Below are 17637 nucleotides of genomic sequence, written 5' to 3' on the forward strand. Positions count from 1 at the left end.
TATGCAAAGTTTATGCTACTAAAATTCCATCGGCAAAGGCATAATCATACAAAGAACTATAGAATAAATAGGTCATGAAGTCATTTAAATAAGGAGTAGTCTTTAATTTCAAGGTCTTAACAAGACTGGGCCAAGACTACCAACAACTAGGCAGAGACACTAAAGGAAACAAATCCAAATCGTGATTTTTCAAAAATTTCTTAGGTAGGATGACTTAGACAGTATTTAAGCTTAGTGACTTGAGAAAGGATCAGATAAACAAGGGGCATCAGCAATTTGAAGGTTTTAATGCTTTTGGAAAAGGAATTGTAAGTCTGCCTTGATCTGATATTTTAAATGCATTTATGCATTCTCTTTCCAGCACAAGAACAATTATCCTCACTTATATTTAATATGCACAAGAGCTTTTCTAATCTCTGTATGTTAATGTGTATGTGATGTCCTATTAAACTCTGAACACTGGTTTACCTTCACTATTCATCTATAGCTTTTATAAAATATTTATTTTCTGATTTAATAAAGAAAACATGACAGTTTCACTGTGACATATTTTGGTGGGAATATATGACTGAATGCATACATGGTCCCTTTCAACAGGACATAGAAAATTATAGATATTTAATTCAAACGGTTTGATTAAGTAACATAACATAAATAAAACACAGCCTACCTTAATGACACTGGAGGAATAAAAGGGCAGGCACATACCCCCTGGATAAGAAGTTCCTTGTGCATGTGTGTACAGCCACTTCCCACTATAAACAAGAGGAAAATACACTCTTCAATCTGCGGTAGTAGTTTAATTAACACATAGATTGAATTGCAGTAAACCCCCACAAAGCAAGTGCCTATGCACATGAAAATGCCTTCTCTTTTTTCTGGAGTTCTGGTATTGAGGACGACCTCAGTTGATATTAAGCTTATTTTAAACCAATGGTATATTAGAGGCATTGAAAAAGCCAATGCAATCTTAAATTGAAATCGTACAGAAGTACTTACTAAAAAAAATAATGTTAGAGTCCCATTTTACTTGACTTTTATTTGCGCTACACTCAGCTTTGAGTAAAACCACATAAAAGACCACAGGAAAAAAAAATTAAGTAAAAAATGTTCAGAGGATCCCTTTTTGTTTTATTGATGGTTTCCTTTGCTGTGAAAAAAACTTTTTAGTTTGATGTAATCCCACATGTTTATTTTTTCTCTTACTTCCCTCGCGCGAGGGGATATATCAGTGAAAATCTTACTCCGGGTAATGTCCATGAAGTTTCTTCCTATATTTTCTTCTAGATATTCTATGGTTTCTGATCTTACATTTAAGTCTTTAAGCCATTTTGAATTTATTTTTGTATATGGTGTAAGGAGGTGGTCCAGCTTCATTTTCTTGCATGTGTCTGTCCAGGTTTCTCAACAGCACTTATTCAACAGACTGTCTTTACCCCATCGTACATTCTTGCTTCCATTGTTGTAGATTAGATGGGCATATAGGTATGGATTTACTTCTGGACTCTCTATTCTGTTCCATTGATCTATGTGTCTATTTTTATGCCAGTACCATGCTGTTTTGATTACTGTAGCCTTGTAGTATAGTTTGAAGTCAGGTATTGTTATACCTCCCACTTTGTTCTTATTTCTCAAGATTGCTGAGGCTATCTGGGGTCTTTTATGGTCCCATATAAATTTTAGGATTATATGTTCTATTTCTGTGAAAAAGTCATTGGTAGTTTGATAGGAATTGCGTTGAATATGTATACTGCCTTAGGCAGTATAGACATTTTAACTATATTAATTCTTCCTATCCATGAACATGGAATGTGTTTCCATCTATTTATGTCTTCTTTCATTTCTTTCTTCAGTGTCGTATAATTTTCTGAGTACAGATCTTTGTGGAGGTGCTGAGAGGGAGGTGCCCCAGACAGGGCGTAGTAGCTGTGTGTGCCATCTCACCTACTTTGCCCTATGCATTTCTTCCATATACCTGTTCTTAAGTTATACCTTTTTATTAAAAAAAAAAAAAGTTAAAAAAATGTTCAGAGGAGAAAATGCAACATAGTCAATGAACTCAACACTGTAATTAATTAGCTGTGGTTGAAAAATTCTTTAAATGTTTAATCAACCATAGAAACTCATAGAGAATTTGATAGCGATAATCAAACATTGAAGAGCTGTCATGTGGAAACAGGACTATTCCTAGATTACCTAAGAAGACAGATGTTGATGTGTATATTAAAGGGATACAAAATTGACATGTTTTCAGGAAGAACATTTAGAATTGGAAAACTTTAAAGAAAGCTATCATGGGCTGGTGGGCCACACTCGGAGTGTAATAGAGGGGATTCAAACACAAAAAAGCTTGTGAGGTTAGATGACCTCTTTCAGTCTTTAACTTTTTTTGATCAAAAACATATGCTCTGCTTCTTTCTTTTTTATTGAAATAGTCCTGGCCCTACATTCAAAGTCACTAGTTGACTATACATCTTGAAGGAACTCAGAATTCTTGTCTTCATAGACTCTGAACATCTTGGGAGCACATCACCCCTGGAGACAAAGTATTAGAGAAAGCACAGTCCTGATTCTGACTTTGTTCATTGTCACTTACAACCAAAAATCACTTCTAGACCTATATGAATATGGAAGGGACAGCATACAAGAAACTCAACACATAAGAAATCCCAAAGACCAGGGGTGCCCAAAAAAATGTATACACATGTTAAGATTACATCTCTTAACATGTGTATACATTTTTGGCACCCCATATAATGCCCAGTTGGACATTTAGTAGCACTCCCCTCCCCCTATACACACATACCATTTCCCTATTTGTAGATACACGATTGATGAGAGAAGTAACTGCTCAGAGTAAGACACATTCATGGAAGGTATTCCACTTACACCCATTTAAGTATTTTTAGATTATTTATTAAACGTATTATACTGTGTTTATACAGAGGGTGCTTAAAAATGTACACACGTTTTTAAGAAAAGAAAACTGTATTCAAATTGTAATACTCAATATATACTGATAACAAAATACAAATACAAGTCATGTTTGACTTCTGCAATTACAAGAGGTGCTCAGAGTGGTTACCATCAGTGTCCAGACACTTCTGATTACAGCGAACTACTGCTTGAGCAATGTTGACCAAAGTGTCCACTTGTATACATTTTTTGGCACCCCTGGTATATATATTTATTAAACTATTTGTATATATTATAAAACACGTGTCCAACAAATAGGTACAGGGGCTAATCTAGCTCACTATGAAGGTTATAGTGATGTTTTACTTTATATCCCATAATTTTGTATGATTATCCAAATCCAAGCTGGGTACATGTTTTCTCTGGAAAGATATGCTATAGGCCACCCCAGATATAAAATAAAAAATGATCTTTTGAGGTCTAGGTCATTCTCATCGATATGCCAAATGGCTGGACCTGACCTCCTCTGACTATTAGAGACTTTGGAAGCGTCACATTTCTGAGTTCAGACTGAAGGTTAACATTTAATTTAATATTCCTTGCAATACAAGGACTATGCAAAACCCAAGATTGAAGTTAGCTCAGCATTATTTATCATTTCCCTATAGGCTGTGTAGTGCGTTAGGTATTTTGAATACAGAAATAACAAAAAATGTCTTCCCACCTCCACTCCCCACCCACATACACTTTTAGGAATGACCTAGTATTCTCAATAAATCCAAATCGTTTCTTAGGAATATTAAAGCTGTGTCAGGCTTAATTGATCCGATTAGTTATCTGTCATTTGAGACCAGATGCTTTTGAAGCTCTGGTCACTGGATGGAGATACTTTGCTGCAGGAACATTTTCAGAAAATGAGGTGCTTTCCTAGAAAGGAATGCTTTGGTGGAGTTGCAATGGCATGATGTGGAAGGCTGAAGAGAGTTAACGTTGGAAGCTGATAAGTAAAATAAATGGATTCTAAAAGTGTTTTGCTTACCTAAAGACATTTTCAACTCTGCCCAGGAATATGAATATATCAGATTTTTTTCTTTCTAGTATTAATCACTATTAGAAAGAAAGGTTATTAAAAAGTTTCTATGGAAATTTTCTGTATAGCTAGACATAATATTTTGTCCCTATGTACTATCCAAAAGTCAATTGCTTTAAAAAGTATTTTGGTTGTTGTGCATTTGTTCTGTTTCTTTTTTAATAACCCACTTTATGTATGCAGGAAAATAGAGCAGTTACATACCTGAGTAACAAAACATGATCGAAATTCCTCCTGTTTTTAAGGATTGTTTCTTGCCAAGCTGAAAAATGCAATAAAGTAGTTTCTATATTTGAATCTACTTCTATTTTATCTCCATTTGTCCACATTTCAAGGCCAACCAATGTAACATGAATGTCCAAAGTTTTATAAATCTGTTCAAAAAAGAAATAATATTTCACAAAGTCAAGTTGCAGAACAATCCTTTGGCATTACTATATTCCTTTACATTAAAATAATAATAATAATAATAATAATAATAATAATAATGATAATAATAATAATAACAATAATAATTTTGACATATCAGGTACACAAACAAAAAGTGCAATCTTCAAACAAAACAATTGAATTGAAACTAATGTGGGCTGAGTCACCCAGAATACTGAGTGAATTGCCATGGCCAACAAGGAAACTAGACTGAAAAATCTGATTCCTCTTGAACTATCATATGCCTTATAGGCAGTGGGCTCAGGATGTGTTAGAATAAATAGTTTAGCAAAGCTTTGAGATTATAACTGACCTGAAAATGTGAATTTACTAATAGTTTCACCCAATAGAATGACTGTTCTATTCAGTCTATAAAGTAGGGAGACTATTCATCTCCCTACTTTAGGTCATGAGTTGGTTCTGTGGCAGATTAGAAAGTTGATATTGGTTTTCGAAAACCAATAGCTTAACTGCCATGTTTGTTCTCCATGTTTGATTTAGGGAATTCCTTTGATTTTGGGAATTCCTTTGTTGTCTAAGAAATCTTATTGGGGATTGCTCAAAGCAGGCAGACAAAGTTGTAGCCCATAAGTCTTATCACCCCATTAACCATCTGCTTTTGTAAACATCTAGTTGATAAACGTTTTTGACAGGACAAAAGAAGACAGAGTTTAAGCAAATATTATAAGGATTTTGATACAAAGTATATGTGTTTTATCCGTTTTAAAAAGAATGAATGATAAACTATAGACACTGAGCTAAGAATAGAAATGAAGATGTCAATCATACAATATTAATAGAGAATGTAACTGGTTATTAAGAAGTTTACTACATCATTGCTATAACAATAACCTTGTTCTAATTTTCCATGTTTCTTAACCTACATAATATGAGTATATTGAATTCCATGCGTCAGCATAACCCAACAAGGTCATTTCATAGCCATGAGAACTAGGTTTCTATTAAACTCTCATGAAGTTAGACCTTTAGTCAAATCATGATCTGAAATACATATTGGAGCTATGATACCCATTCCTTTTGGGCCTGACCTTATCCTGGAACAAACCTTATGAATCAGGCCTATAGAACGAGAAAGTTTTTTTTCACCTGGGCGTTTTGAACTCTCTACATTCATGGGTGTGCTTTAGGGTTATAAAAGTGGTTGCAAGTGCAAATGAAAACAATATTTGTCATCCTATGAATGTATTATCTTCTAATGAGAAAATATCCTATAAGATAAAGCTATGTTTCATTGTGAAGGACAGACTGTTCAATGAAGTAACTGCTATCAGCCCCAGTTAGACAGATTCAGGCCAGAACAGAGATTGCTTCCCATCAATCCCCTCAGACTGTCTGACTGCTCTACAGAGGGTCAAAGACTTGTGGACAATGTTACCTTAAATTATTTATGGTATGACCTGCTAATCTAAACTGAAAATCTTTAATAAAAGTTCAGCAATGTGCAACAATGTCGTATTTATGCTTACTTTGGAGATGAAAACCGAAGGGGAGAGATTGAGTGTTATATTTGGATCAATGTTAGGGTAGTGATATGAAGACAATTGCTAGATATAAGAAATAGGAGAACACAGAGATGACTATGAGATATAATCATTCCACTCCACATGTTCCTACCTTTTAGAAAAAGTCATGGGGAGGATTTTAATTTTCCCTATACATAGATTTAAGGTTGGAAGGAGTTCTGCTTCTAGCTAAGATGGACAAAGTTGGAAAGAACATTGCTTCTACCCCAACAAAAAGAAAAAGCCTGGGAATCTACAAAATCATATCTTTTATTGGAACCATAAAAGAGCTGAGGTAACAGGACAAACAAGTAGCCTGAAATCTAAGGAAAGACATTCTCCTTCTAAGAGAAATGGTACTGGAGCATCTCCCAGTGGCAGAGTATGAGAAAAAGATGCTAAGCACCAAACAAGCAGATAAGAAAAATCCACCAAACGTTTTTTAAGGAATTGCTGAAGGGTAAGTGTGGGATAGAATGATACTGAACTTCAGTCATACTGAAGTATGAACTTCAGTCAACTTTTTTTACACCCACAGAACTCGAGTGAAGACCTCTTGTGGCTAAATGAAGGGCAAAGAAAAAATCTTCTGTCCCTGGAGGAGAGGTAGGAAAGGAAACTCTCCTGAGGCCAGACCAGTTAAGGTCTCCTACTAAAGGAGGAAGAACATGATCATTGAGAAATATCTACCCCAAGACCTATGGGCAGGGCTTTCCTAAGACCAATGGATAATGGTAAACCCTCTGGTCTCATAACTAGGTCAGCGATCATTGAGTAACAAACAAGAACAGGTTACTAGTGAAGGGGAGATAAGAATGTGAAGGGAGACCTTCTTTGAGCACCTTGATAAAGGCCTGAGATTGAGGTTGAAACAGGAAGAATCTCTCCAACAATCCAGGACCTACGGCAAGTATAAGGTAACACTACAGGAATCTGAAGTTGGTGGTGCACCATAGGTAACAATATCAATAGCAAACCCCCAAACTAGCTTAATTTCTGACAAGATTGATTCAATTTCATATGTTAATGGCCTAGCAAGAGAAACGTACATTTCCACACATAAATACAACTTCTTCAGTCTCTACTATCCCACACGTAACATCTAGTATCCAATAAAACAGTAAAGAACACACAACAGAGCAAGGAAAAATGGCCCACTGTTTGAGAAATGAGTTGACAAAACTAGATTCAGAGTTTCATTTCAATCCAAATGTTGAAATTATCTGACATGGAATGTAAGATAATAATTATGAATATGTTAAAGTGCTAGTGGAAAATATAGATGTGGTAGGCAAAATTCTAACGTAAAGATATATAAAAAATTCCCAAGTATTGGAAGTTAAATGACACACATATATAACCACTGAATCAAACAGTAAGTCATAAAGGATATTAGAAATATTTTTGAATTGAGTGAAAATTAAAAATAAAACATAAAATTTGTGAGAACCAGCTACAGAGCATAGTTACAATTTAACTCAGCAGTCCCACTTCTTAGTCATTTATGCAAAAAAAAAATTCTTTTTGCACATCCACTTGTATGTACATGTTTAAAGAAATAGTATTTATTAGAGTAAAAAACTAGAAACAAATCAAATGTGCTTTAACTGGTGAATGAACCACTATTAAATAGATGGGGTACTCATTCCAGCATCTTCCTTTAGGCCGTCTTTATTCTAGTAATGGATCTGGGTGATTTAGAAGAAGTCAGAATAAGAAAAATATGTACAATTCAAAGTATTGTTTTTTTTTAAAGGTTATAGTTAATTCTATTTTAGCCAAATGAATCATTTAGTGTATTTTATATTTCCCTTAATGTCTGTGTCAAAACATGGAGTGTAAATTATAGCTTGAAAGCCTTTTTGCCATGCAAGGTCTTGGAACAGTAATTTAAAATAGTGGATTTGATTTATGCACAATAGGTATTCAATATTTGTATATTGCTTTATAATTTTTTTGAATAGTGACCAATATTTGAAACCTATTTAAATGTTTAAATATTAAGTATCATTTACTTAGGAAACCCAAAACTCAGACCTGTGGTGCATTCGTTGCTGTGAATTTTTCAATAAAATTTTGCAGTCTACTGGTGAATTTTTGTGTTTTGGGCTGCCTCAGTATCAGAACTACCATAAAAATTCAGCAGAAATATATCCTAAATCTTTCTTTCCATTTTTTTTTAGCTTCATTCAAAGTGTATAAAATCTTACCATGTTGACAAAATTGACCATTCCCCAAATTCGGTTCCTCAATTTACTGTGAGGATAATTATTCCTACGATACTAGAAATATAAACATCAGATCAACATTCATTAATAACAGGAGTTGTATACAAACTCAACAAAATACTTCACCAAGATATTTCAAAGAAAAAAATTCATTGGCATTCTTTCCAGTGAACTAAAACTCTGGGCAACTTATGTATAAATACATTTTTTATATAAAATAACTAGATACAGTACTTTCTAAAGACATGATTCAACTTAGCTCTATTTAAAATTTCTCTTTATAATATTGTCCCTTTTTCACATTAAATTATATTACATTGGTTTATTAAACTAATAAGTTTTCTTTAGAGTTCATGTTTATCATGCTGATGAAACAAAACTTATTAAAGTTCCATAGCAACCATTATATTGCAAGAAAACAGCCACTTTATTGCCCTCAGGTGTCCATGATGGTTACAAACTAAGGAACATATAATCAAGGGTCACCCTGGAACCAGAGACATGAGGAGAGGGGCACAAAGTGTGGCTGGACCTTCTCTGCAGAAAAAGGCTGAGATAAGAAGGCAACACCAATTTTCCTGCTCCTGCCTCTTTTGACTTTTGTTCTCTTCTAACGAATAATTTTCTATTGTGACATCAGGACCTTGTTCTCAGCATTATCAAGTTAGACCTCATAAAATATACGTAATAATAACATAAGGTATCTCGAAGGATACATACAAACCATCAAGCTTCTTACATAATAAAAATAAAAAGAAATATGCCTTTTTGGAATTCTGCAAATATTCTTTAATTACCATTTTGTTGCTCTTCTGTTCTCCCAAATATCTGCATACCTCAAAGACATAAGATTAGAATCTCTTCATTTCTCATCTTCCACCTGCTCCTCCACCCATTATTCATTGGTTTTACTACAGCTATTCCACTGAATCTATTCTTGATAGGTCTGTAAATGTCCTCTTAATTATCAAAACCTTTGAATAATTTTTCTTCATCTTCCTGATTGTCTGGTCCACATTTAACATTGACCATTTTCTCTTTCAAGAAATTTCTTTTCATCTTGGTTTCTATTATCCTACACACTGCCAGTGTTTCATTGTGCACAGGTTTCCCTTTTCTACCATCCTTTAAATTCTAGATGGCAAATATGTTTTCACACCAAGAACACTGTTGATGAATTGGGAGGGTTTGTCAAAAACACACAGTTGAGAGAGATTCCGAGGCTATCTTAGGGACCACAGGAATAGGGTACTTTATCAGTCATTGATTCCTATCCATGCAGGTAAGGGAGAAGGATGGGGATGGGGACTTTGCACTCTTATTTTCAAACCTTTATTAAATAGTTAGTGTTCCCCAGGAATCAGACATTTGTGTTCTCCTTTCTCTTTCAATTTGCTAGCTCTGGGTGGACACACCCACAGCCTCACTGTACTTAGCTGCTTAAAACACATCACATTGCCTTCAATGTGTATATATATATATATGTATATATATATATATATATATATATATACATATATATATACACACACACATAGATACATATATATGTTAAGTATATATTTAATACTCAGAACCTAGTATAGTAGATGGTCGTTAACTATTTACGAATTAAAATGGATAATTTACCATAGGAACTTCTCTAAACAAAGAAGCCCTGAAATATTTTAAGACAATATTGAGTCAGCATGGGTGAGAGCTATGCATGTAAAGACCAGTTAAATGCACTTAAAATCATACCAAGCAAACCTACACCTGGTATCTGGGGTAAAATATTAAATTTCATAAATTGTTCTTAGTCTTTATTGATAAATTATTATTAAGAACAAAGATTATCTTAGCATTCTTTTTAAAGTTAGTTAACATGTTCTCCCCAATATGCTCATGTAAGTCTATCATTTGGTTAATGCCTAGAACTTACTAATTTTTTTTAAATGGATAGGTTAATTGTAGTTTTTGCCGTTATTTTTTTTAATGTGCAACAGTGCTGTATCTTTCTTTACAATTAACATAAATCTTATTTATTTTCTCTTATTACATTGGCTAGGAATTTCAGTAACTATGTTGAACAAAATCTATTGACAATGAACAAATGTATCTCATTCCCTATTTTGGAGGACAAATCTCCAACATTTCATCGTTAAGTTTAATGTTTACACAGGATAAGATTTTGGTGAATGTTCTTTATTTTCTTTCATTTCTTATTTGCTTAGAGTTTTGATGTTTTGATGCCTGGCTATGATGTGAGAAGTACAGCCTAGCCTACTGGGGACTTGTGGCCTGTGAAACCCAATGCTACGTACCAAACAGTGACAAAGGCCATTTTACAGCCGCCAGCTCAGTGGACCCACCAGATTACTGCAGCTGCAAAAATGACCCACACTAAGTTTTAGGTAGTTTGTTACTCAGCAGTAGGTAACTAACATGAAGGTGGTAACAACTACAAAAGGTGTCAATAATTTTTCCTCTTATTCTTCAAAAGAGTTTGTAAAAGATAGGGTTATTGGTTATAAAAATTTTGGCAAAAATTTGTCTTTAAACTCATCTAAGCCATATCTTTATTTGTTGATAGATTGTGGATTACTTTATTTAATTTTAAAAATCTGTTATAATCTTTGTGGGGTTTCCTATTTCTTCTTGATGCAGGTTGGTAACATTATACTATATCCTCCTGCTCATAAATGTATTGGCTCAAGGTTGTACATTTACTTCTTAATGATGTGTAACCTCTACTATGTTTATAATTATGCTTTCCTTTTATTTCTAACTTTACCTGTACTTCTAAATTTTTTCAAAAGTATCATCAGAAGTTTCTCTGTTTCATTAGTCTTTTCATAGAATTAGCATTTAGTTTTATTGATCTACTCGATTATTTATTTTTGGTTGTGTCTTTTATTAATTTTATTCATAGTCAAAATTATTTTCTTCCTTCTGTGGTTTTTAGATTTATTATGTGTTTCATTTTTTTCAACTTTTTCAGTTAGACTCTTACTTCTTTAAATTTCTTTTTTTTAAAATAGAAATGTTTAAGGCTACAAATGTCCTCCTAAGTACTGTTATGCCACCTGCATCTAATAAATTTTATCTATACTAAAACTATATATTACTAATACTAATTATAGCTATACTTTTTTGTTGTCATAAATACTCCATAATTTCAGATGTGTTTTCTTTAGTGAATTTATATTTAGAAATGTATTTTGCTTTTAGTTTCTAAACCAATAATCTTCTAGTGGTTTAGTTTTAAAATTTTTGTTGTAACTTCCAATTTGGTTGTCGTTAAAAAAAAAGTAATATTCATAACATCTATTTTTTCCTTTTCCTTTTTACTTCCTTTGTGGCCAAATATCACTTTAATTTTTGAAAACGTTTTATTTGCACTTGAAAAGGATATATGTTGCTTTGTGGGTACAGGACATTTTATCAAATGATTAAATCAAACCTATATTTACATGGTTCAAATCTTTTTTTTTTTTGTTGAATTTTTTTCCTGCTTGACCTAAACTTTTCGGCTAGATGGGAGCTAAAAAACACTTACTTTTCCTGTAACCCTGTTATTCTTTATTGTATATCTTTTTATACTATTTTGTTAGGTGTGTAATCTGAAATATCACTGAATGAATTACAGTTCTTGCAGAGCTTATTTTCCTTTTCATCATGTTGGTTGATTCTCCCTCATGTGATTAGTTTGATCTTAGATAATGAAAGTGTCTTTATAAGCCATTTTCGATTTGAGCCCTAGAAGTTTACCAAGTTACTAATTAGCTTTTATGTTGAAACCTTTTCTTGAATTTTTGCATCTGAAGAAAAATATACTATCATGCCCCACATACGTGCATGACAAATGCTTAGGATTTTTGCTTTTCCCGTGTATAATATTATCCCTGCCATGGCCACAGGCAGACAAGCCATTTCCTTTCTCTTTGCAGTTTTAGTGCACAAAACTTTTCTAGTTTTCTTTTCAGGGGTGGGCCAGCCCTTCATAGCTCTGGGCAGTATGTACTATAGTCTGTATATTATAGGTCATCAAGCCTTTGAATTCCATTTACTACTCTAACAGAGATTTTCTTCCTTATTTTTAGTAGTTGGAGATTTCCTGTGTTTTCTTTGGAGCTTAACTATAGATTATGAATATATTTTCTTTTTTTTTTATATATGTTGTTCAACATTTTCATGTTTGTAAAGGGGAGGGTGGTTCGATTTTGGCTCAGTCTGCTATTCTACCATAAGATTCGATCATCTCTTACGTAAGTCTGTCTTGGGAAGGTGAAAACAACACTTTGAGCCCAGAATGGACTTCTGATTAAAATACTTTTGGTCTTTTGATAAAAATGTCTTTGTTAGAATTACATCTATAGTTTTATAAGGATGAATATAGAGCAAATGTTCATCTGAAAACTTACCACCGCATCATCAGCAACAATGAACAGTTCGACATACTTTTCTTTATGCGGGATCTGGATATTTATGAAAAATGTAATGAAGTATGGTTAATATTTCTTAACTTTTTACGTTAATTTTTTTAATGTAAGAAATGTTAATATTATCAATACAGGAAAACAAGGTATAGAAGTATATCTAATAATTCTAGGAATTTATCTCAGTAAAACCCATTATATTATTGAAACATGAGAACCTGTACACCAAATTGTAATAAACCTGAAATGACATTCCCTGCTTGATTACCCTTTCTTTCTTTGTTTAGTCTTTCAGGTAAAATAAGAGTTACAAATAAAGAATTATGAATCCAGTTTTTAACTTTTTTTTTTTTTTTTTTTTTACTCAGTAAATGCTTGCTAAGGAAGCTCATGTAAAAAGCACCCGTCTATAGGTCAGAGCTAAAACATAGGACTGGCTAATGAGACCTTTTTCCTTTTACTCCTGCCCCCTCTCTCCACATCTTATATGTTGCAGTAGTCCCATTTCCAAGGAAACATGTATAGAAGTTGCTAATTATAGATCTTCTAAAAAACACCAATACTAAGAAATTCTAAGTTTTCAGCTCTCGGTGGCGTGCATGAAGGTACATGCATGGTCTCTGAGTATTTATACTCAGGGGCATGTTGTTCAAGGATTTGACTAAGTCATTTTTATGTGGACTAACTAATCATTTAGTAATAGAGTGATTCAATTGGAAAATGTCCATTAGGCATCTAGTATATTTCAGACACTGTCTGGACCATGGATATGTGAAGAAGATAAACACTCGTGGAGTTTAAAGGCGTACATCTAGGGGGTATTTAAAGGGATTTGAGTTAGTTGTAGAAAAAAGCCCAAAATATAGGGGACTCTCATTGTGCAATCATCCCAGCCAAAACTGAACTAGTTACTACTCTTAATTGTCCTTCACAGTTAGAACATCTGAACCGATGAAAGGGGGAGACCCTGGCTTTTCATCAACAACTCCCCTGAAATAGAAGAGAAGACAAGGAGAGACGGTATCTAAGATATGTTTCAAGACATAGTACATTTCATTCTTCCCTACCACGTATAGGCCTAATGCTATATGTACAGTTGTAGATGTCCCCTTTCTTTGAAATCAATGGGACAAACTGAAATTTACTGTAGGAACTGTAACACTTTCTATATAGATAACAAATGCAAAATTTGACATTTCATATTTCAAACAATGAAGAGTGGGAAAAAGGTAGTATGTACACTTTATTCGTTGGGCTCATAAGGTGTCTCTTGAGGTCATAAAGAAAAGAAGAGGCATTTTAGCTGAAGAAAAGACAATTTTAAAATAAAGCACTCACTTCCTTTTTGGAATTTTCCATGGGTTTAGTGTTATTGTTTGGAATAGTTGTCCTGGTAAAATTGAGCTCTGTACAAGAATAATTGGCAGCATACTCCACCTTCGGGTTATATTTGAACACCAAATGTTCTCCCTCATCTGAGTATTTCACTGGTTCAATGAGGTACCTTTGGTCATGTACCCTGAAAAACCCCCTGTGGAAATTGAGAACACAATGTATATTTAAGACTTTTTACTCCTACATTACTACACAATATTACTCTAGTCCATTTTTACTGACTTTGCCTTTTAAGAAAGGGAAACTATAAGGTCAAAGCCTCATGAGCATGTAGACAAGTGTTCTGAGTGATAAAGAAATGAGATGACATGTGGTCTTTAATTGAATTAATAAATTTTTGTAAGAGTCAGCTCGTCTGGCTTTTCAGAAGTTTGACAGCCCAATCTCTATTTTGAAATACAGCTAAGAGCAGTGATTCCTACCTGGGGTTGTGGACTTTGGGCAAGTCTCAGAGTTCTTGCAAAAATGTTTTGAATGTTTGTGTCCCTCTGAGGCATTAATTGTAGAGTAAATATATGAAAGTACAAATATGTGGTAATTTTGTCATTGAAGGAGTTTTCATACTTGAAAACACTGGGAACCACTCCAGTCAAGTCTTCATTAACAAAGACAGAAATTTCTTATTCTTCTACCCATTGCATCCCCACATCTTCCTCCTTTGTCCTTGAGCCCAAGATCTATAGAGAACTTGTACAGGCTTTACTTTTGGTGTTTTACTTTTTAGAGACTGGAAACACTGTGAAGTGTTGTCGTGTGGTTGAAATTCACAGGACTAGGAACCAGGAGGCCTGGTTTGGACAACCGTTCGCAAATTGCATGTTCACAAGCAAGTCTCTGATTTCAGTATCTTGAGCTACATGAGTGGATAGGACAGGCTACATGATTTCCAGTAGTCTTCCGATTCTAAATCCCTTGATCTTATACTGAAAACTTGTCTTGCTTAGCACTGGGCATTAGACATCTACTTGTCAAAAGTGGATATAAACAGTGGGCTGGAGTGAATACTCATGCTGAAAATATACAGTAGCTTTCTCCCATTATTTTTTTTTTATTTACCAGGATTGTTAAGAAGAAAGATGAGAAATGGATTTCTTTGAAAATCCATAGGAAAACTCACACAGAAAATAGGAAGATACTGTGCATTACCTCAAACCATTACATGTGCTGATACTGGCAGCAGAATCAAATTCATGTATGATGGATCCTTGGTAAAAACAGTGATCCTAAAATAGATGAAGAGGCTATTGATATAAGTACATATATTATTGTTATATAAATAAAATATCTACATAGTTTGTGTTCACAATATATCAGTATTTCATGCTCACAAATTACACTCATATTCATTCGTGTTTCAATAATTGCATCCTATCATTTGGAAAATTTTGAAACTACTTCAGAATTCTTTTATTTTGATTGTATGATTACTTTCTGTAAAATAATGTATGGATTTCTCTCTCTCAGATTTGGTACTTTATTAATTGATGACACCAGCCTCAGAAATATGATTTTTTTTCCTTAAAATTATTACTACTTTAATCCATCCTAAAATTTCTACCAAACTACCCCTCCTGTGTTATAATAATTTTCCCCCAGTTCAGTGCCTATAAAATCAAGCCAAAGTTCTTGATAATTGCTAAAATTAGGTTTAATCTCCAACTATGTCCCCTCATGCTTTTCTCTCCTGCTTCTCTGCCTCAATTAAGTTGTTATCTTTATCATTCCCTTCTTGGTGCTCTTCTTATGATGATTCTATCAGGTAATTACTCTTTCTATCATTTCCTTCTGTTCAATTCCCACCTATATGTGATCCTTCCATGGTTTTCCAGGGACCTCAGACCCTCATAGACCAATAACCACTCCCTGAATGAAGGAATATTAATCAGGTTTCTTCCTGTCCTATTTTTTAAAAATTGCATGATGACTTGCATTTCATAGTTGACAGCTGTCATAAATAGAGGAAATAGGTTTTAAATTGGATACCTTTGGTAAGAGAGAATAATGTCATCATTGATTAGAAGGCTGCAGAGGGCATGTTTTAGAAAGAGGGATAAAGTTATTAAAATAGAACTGTAACACTGGAATAATATTAATGATAAATGAACACCGATTCATTTGGAGAATGAAGGCAAGACTTCAGTATTGGTGTATCAGAAGAGCTGGGTAAGGGGATCTGACTCATTTAAAGGTCAGTTAGGTGCAGGTTTTAATACTGTTTCATGTCTGTGGGTTTTATCCATTTAACTTGATACAATCCCATCAGGATACCCTATACATCTTTGGTGTCCTGCTTTTAGCCTTCCTCCAGACTTAGCACCATTTGGGGTACATTGAAGTCAGTTTAATGAAGAAAAATACATTAGCAGTCATTGATTTGCTTGTTAGGCAATGATCACCCTGTTTTAGAGATCAGACAGTCATATTTTCTATCTTAGCATCATTCCATGACAGTAGTCAATGTGGGATTCATTTCTGATGTAACATTTTCTGATGCTGCTTGTAAAGTTAGAATGGGTTTAAAAAATCACACAAGGAAATAATAATTTCAGAGAGGGGACATAGGAAGTTTCCATAAGATACCCTGATCTGAGGATGTCTGGTGATCTCCTCTCCTTTTGTGGAGTAGTACATTTCACTGTAATTAGAGCCTAGAAACTCCCTGAAAAAAAGGACAGAAAGTTAGTGAGATAATCTAAAAAGTCAATCGATAAAACCAATTATGTAACAGAGAAGCCTCCAGCCTGCTTTCAAATCTCAGTGAGGTCCTCTTATGTTAAAAATAGATAAGCAAAATCAATCCCCTCACACAAAAATCCTTTCTATCTAGATTTCACAGTTTGATAAAGACTATAGAAGAAACAGAAAAAGATTCTGGCAGTTTTAGTGAGGCAGCACCTTGAGAAGAACCTAGAGAAAATACTATCTGAGAAAAAGTCTTCAGCCTTACTTAAGATTCAAAATTAATGCAAAAAAGTCTCATTAGAGACTATAAAAGCCAGAGGAGAGGAGAATAATGTCAGCATTTTTTACCAAAAGAACTGAAATTTCTGTCAACCCATTTTATATCCAGCAAAAAATAGCCTTCAAGAATGAAGGAAAAATAAAGACCATTTCAGATACTTTTATAGTTCATTTATATAGGAACTTGGGTAACACGGATATGTGCATTTGTCAAAACTCAATGAATATATACTTCAGGTTTGTGCATTTAAATGTATGAACATTTCACATCAAAAGAAATAACTGTAAACAAATGTTACACTCTAATGATGATTGTTGAAGTATTTAAGGAGCAGTATATTGATGCCTGCAATATAATTTGATATGCATAAAAATAATGGAGGATGGTTGGATGGATGGATGGATGGATGGATAAACAAAGAAATATAAAATAAGCATACTAAAATTTTAATGGGTATATGTGTATATGTATATTATTTTAATAGGGTTATAGGTATATGTATATATTAATCAGTATCTGAATGTTCACTATAAAATCTTTCAACTTTGCTCTATGTTTAAACATTTCTTTATAATAAACTGTTGGTAAAATTAAAAGATACAATAAATTAAGTAGAATACAATCAACCATTTTTGTAGTTATTTTGAAATAGGATATATAAAATTTTCAGTAAGGT

At 33.6% G+C, this 17637-nt stretch overlaps 1 protein-coding gene across 1 annotated transcript in view; it reads right to left on the bottom strand.

The window, feature by feature from the left end:
• Positions 1 to 17637, bottom strand: part of ADAM7 (ADAM metallopeptidase domain 7) — a gene marked incomplete at both ends in the record, with an annotated part of 57635 nt that overhangs the window by 24918 nt on the left and 15080 nt on the right. Inside the window, 7 exons of the mRNA XM_081077379.1 lie at positions 671 to 755; positions 4211 to 4380; positions 8169 to 8240; positions 12590 to 12643; positions 13943 to 14135; positions 15146 to 15222; positions 16580 to 16658. Of these exons, the coding sequence (XP_080933505.1) occupies positions 671 to 755; positions 4211 to 4380; positions 8169 to 8240; positions 12590 to 12643; positions 13943 to 14135; positions 15146 to 15222; positions 16580 to 16658 (730 nt within the window). The remainder of the gene's footprint in view (positions 1 to 670; positions 756 to 4210; positions 4381 to 8168; positions 8241 to 12589; positions 12644 to 13942; positions 14136 to 15145; positions 15223 to 16579; positions 16659 to 17637) is intronic.

Source organism: Rhinolophus hipposideros (genome assembly GCF_964194185.1).
Source record: "Rhinolophus hipposideros genome assembly, chromosome: 16".
In the NCBI taxonomy this organism is placed as follows: domain Eukaryota; kingdom Metazoa; phylum Chordata; class Mammalia; order Chiroptera; family Rhinolophidae; genus Rhinolophus; species Rhinolophus hipposideros.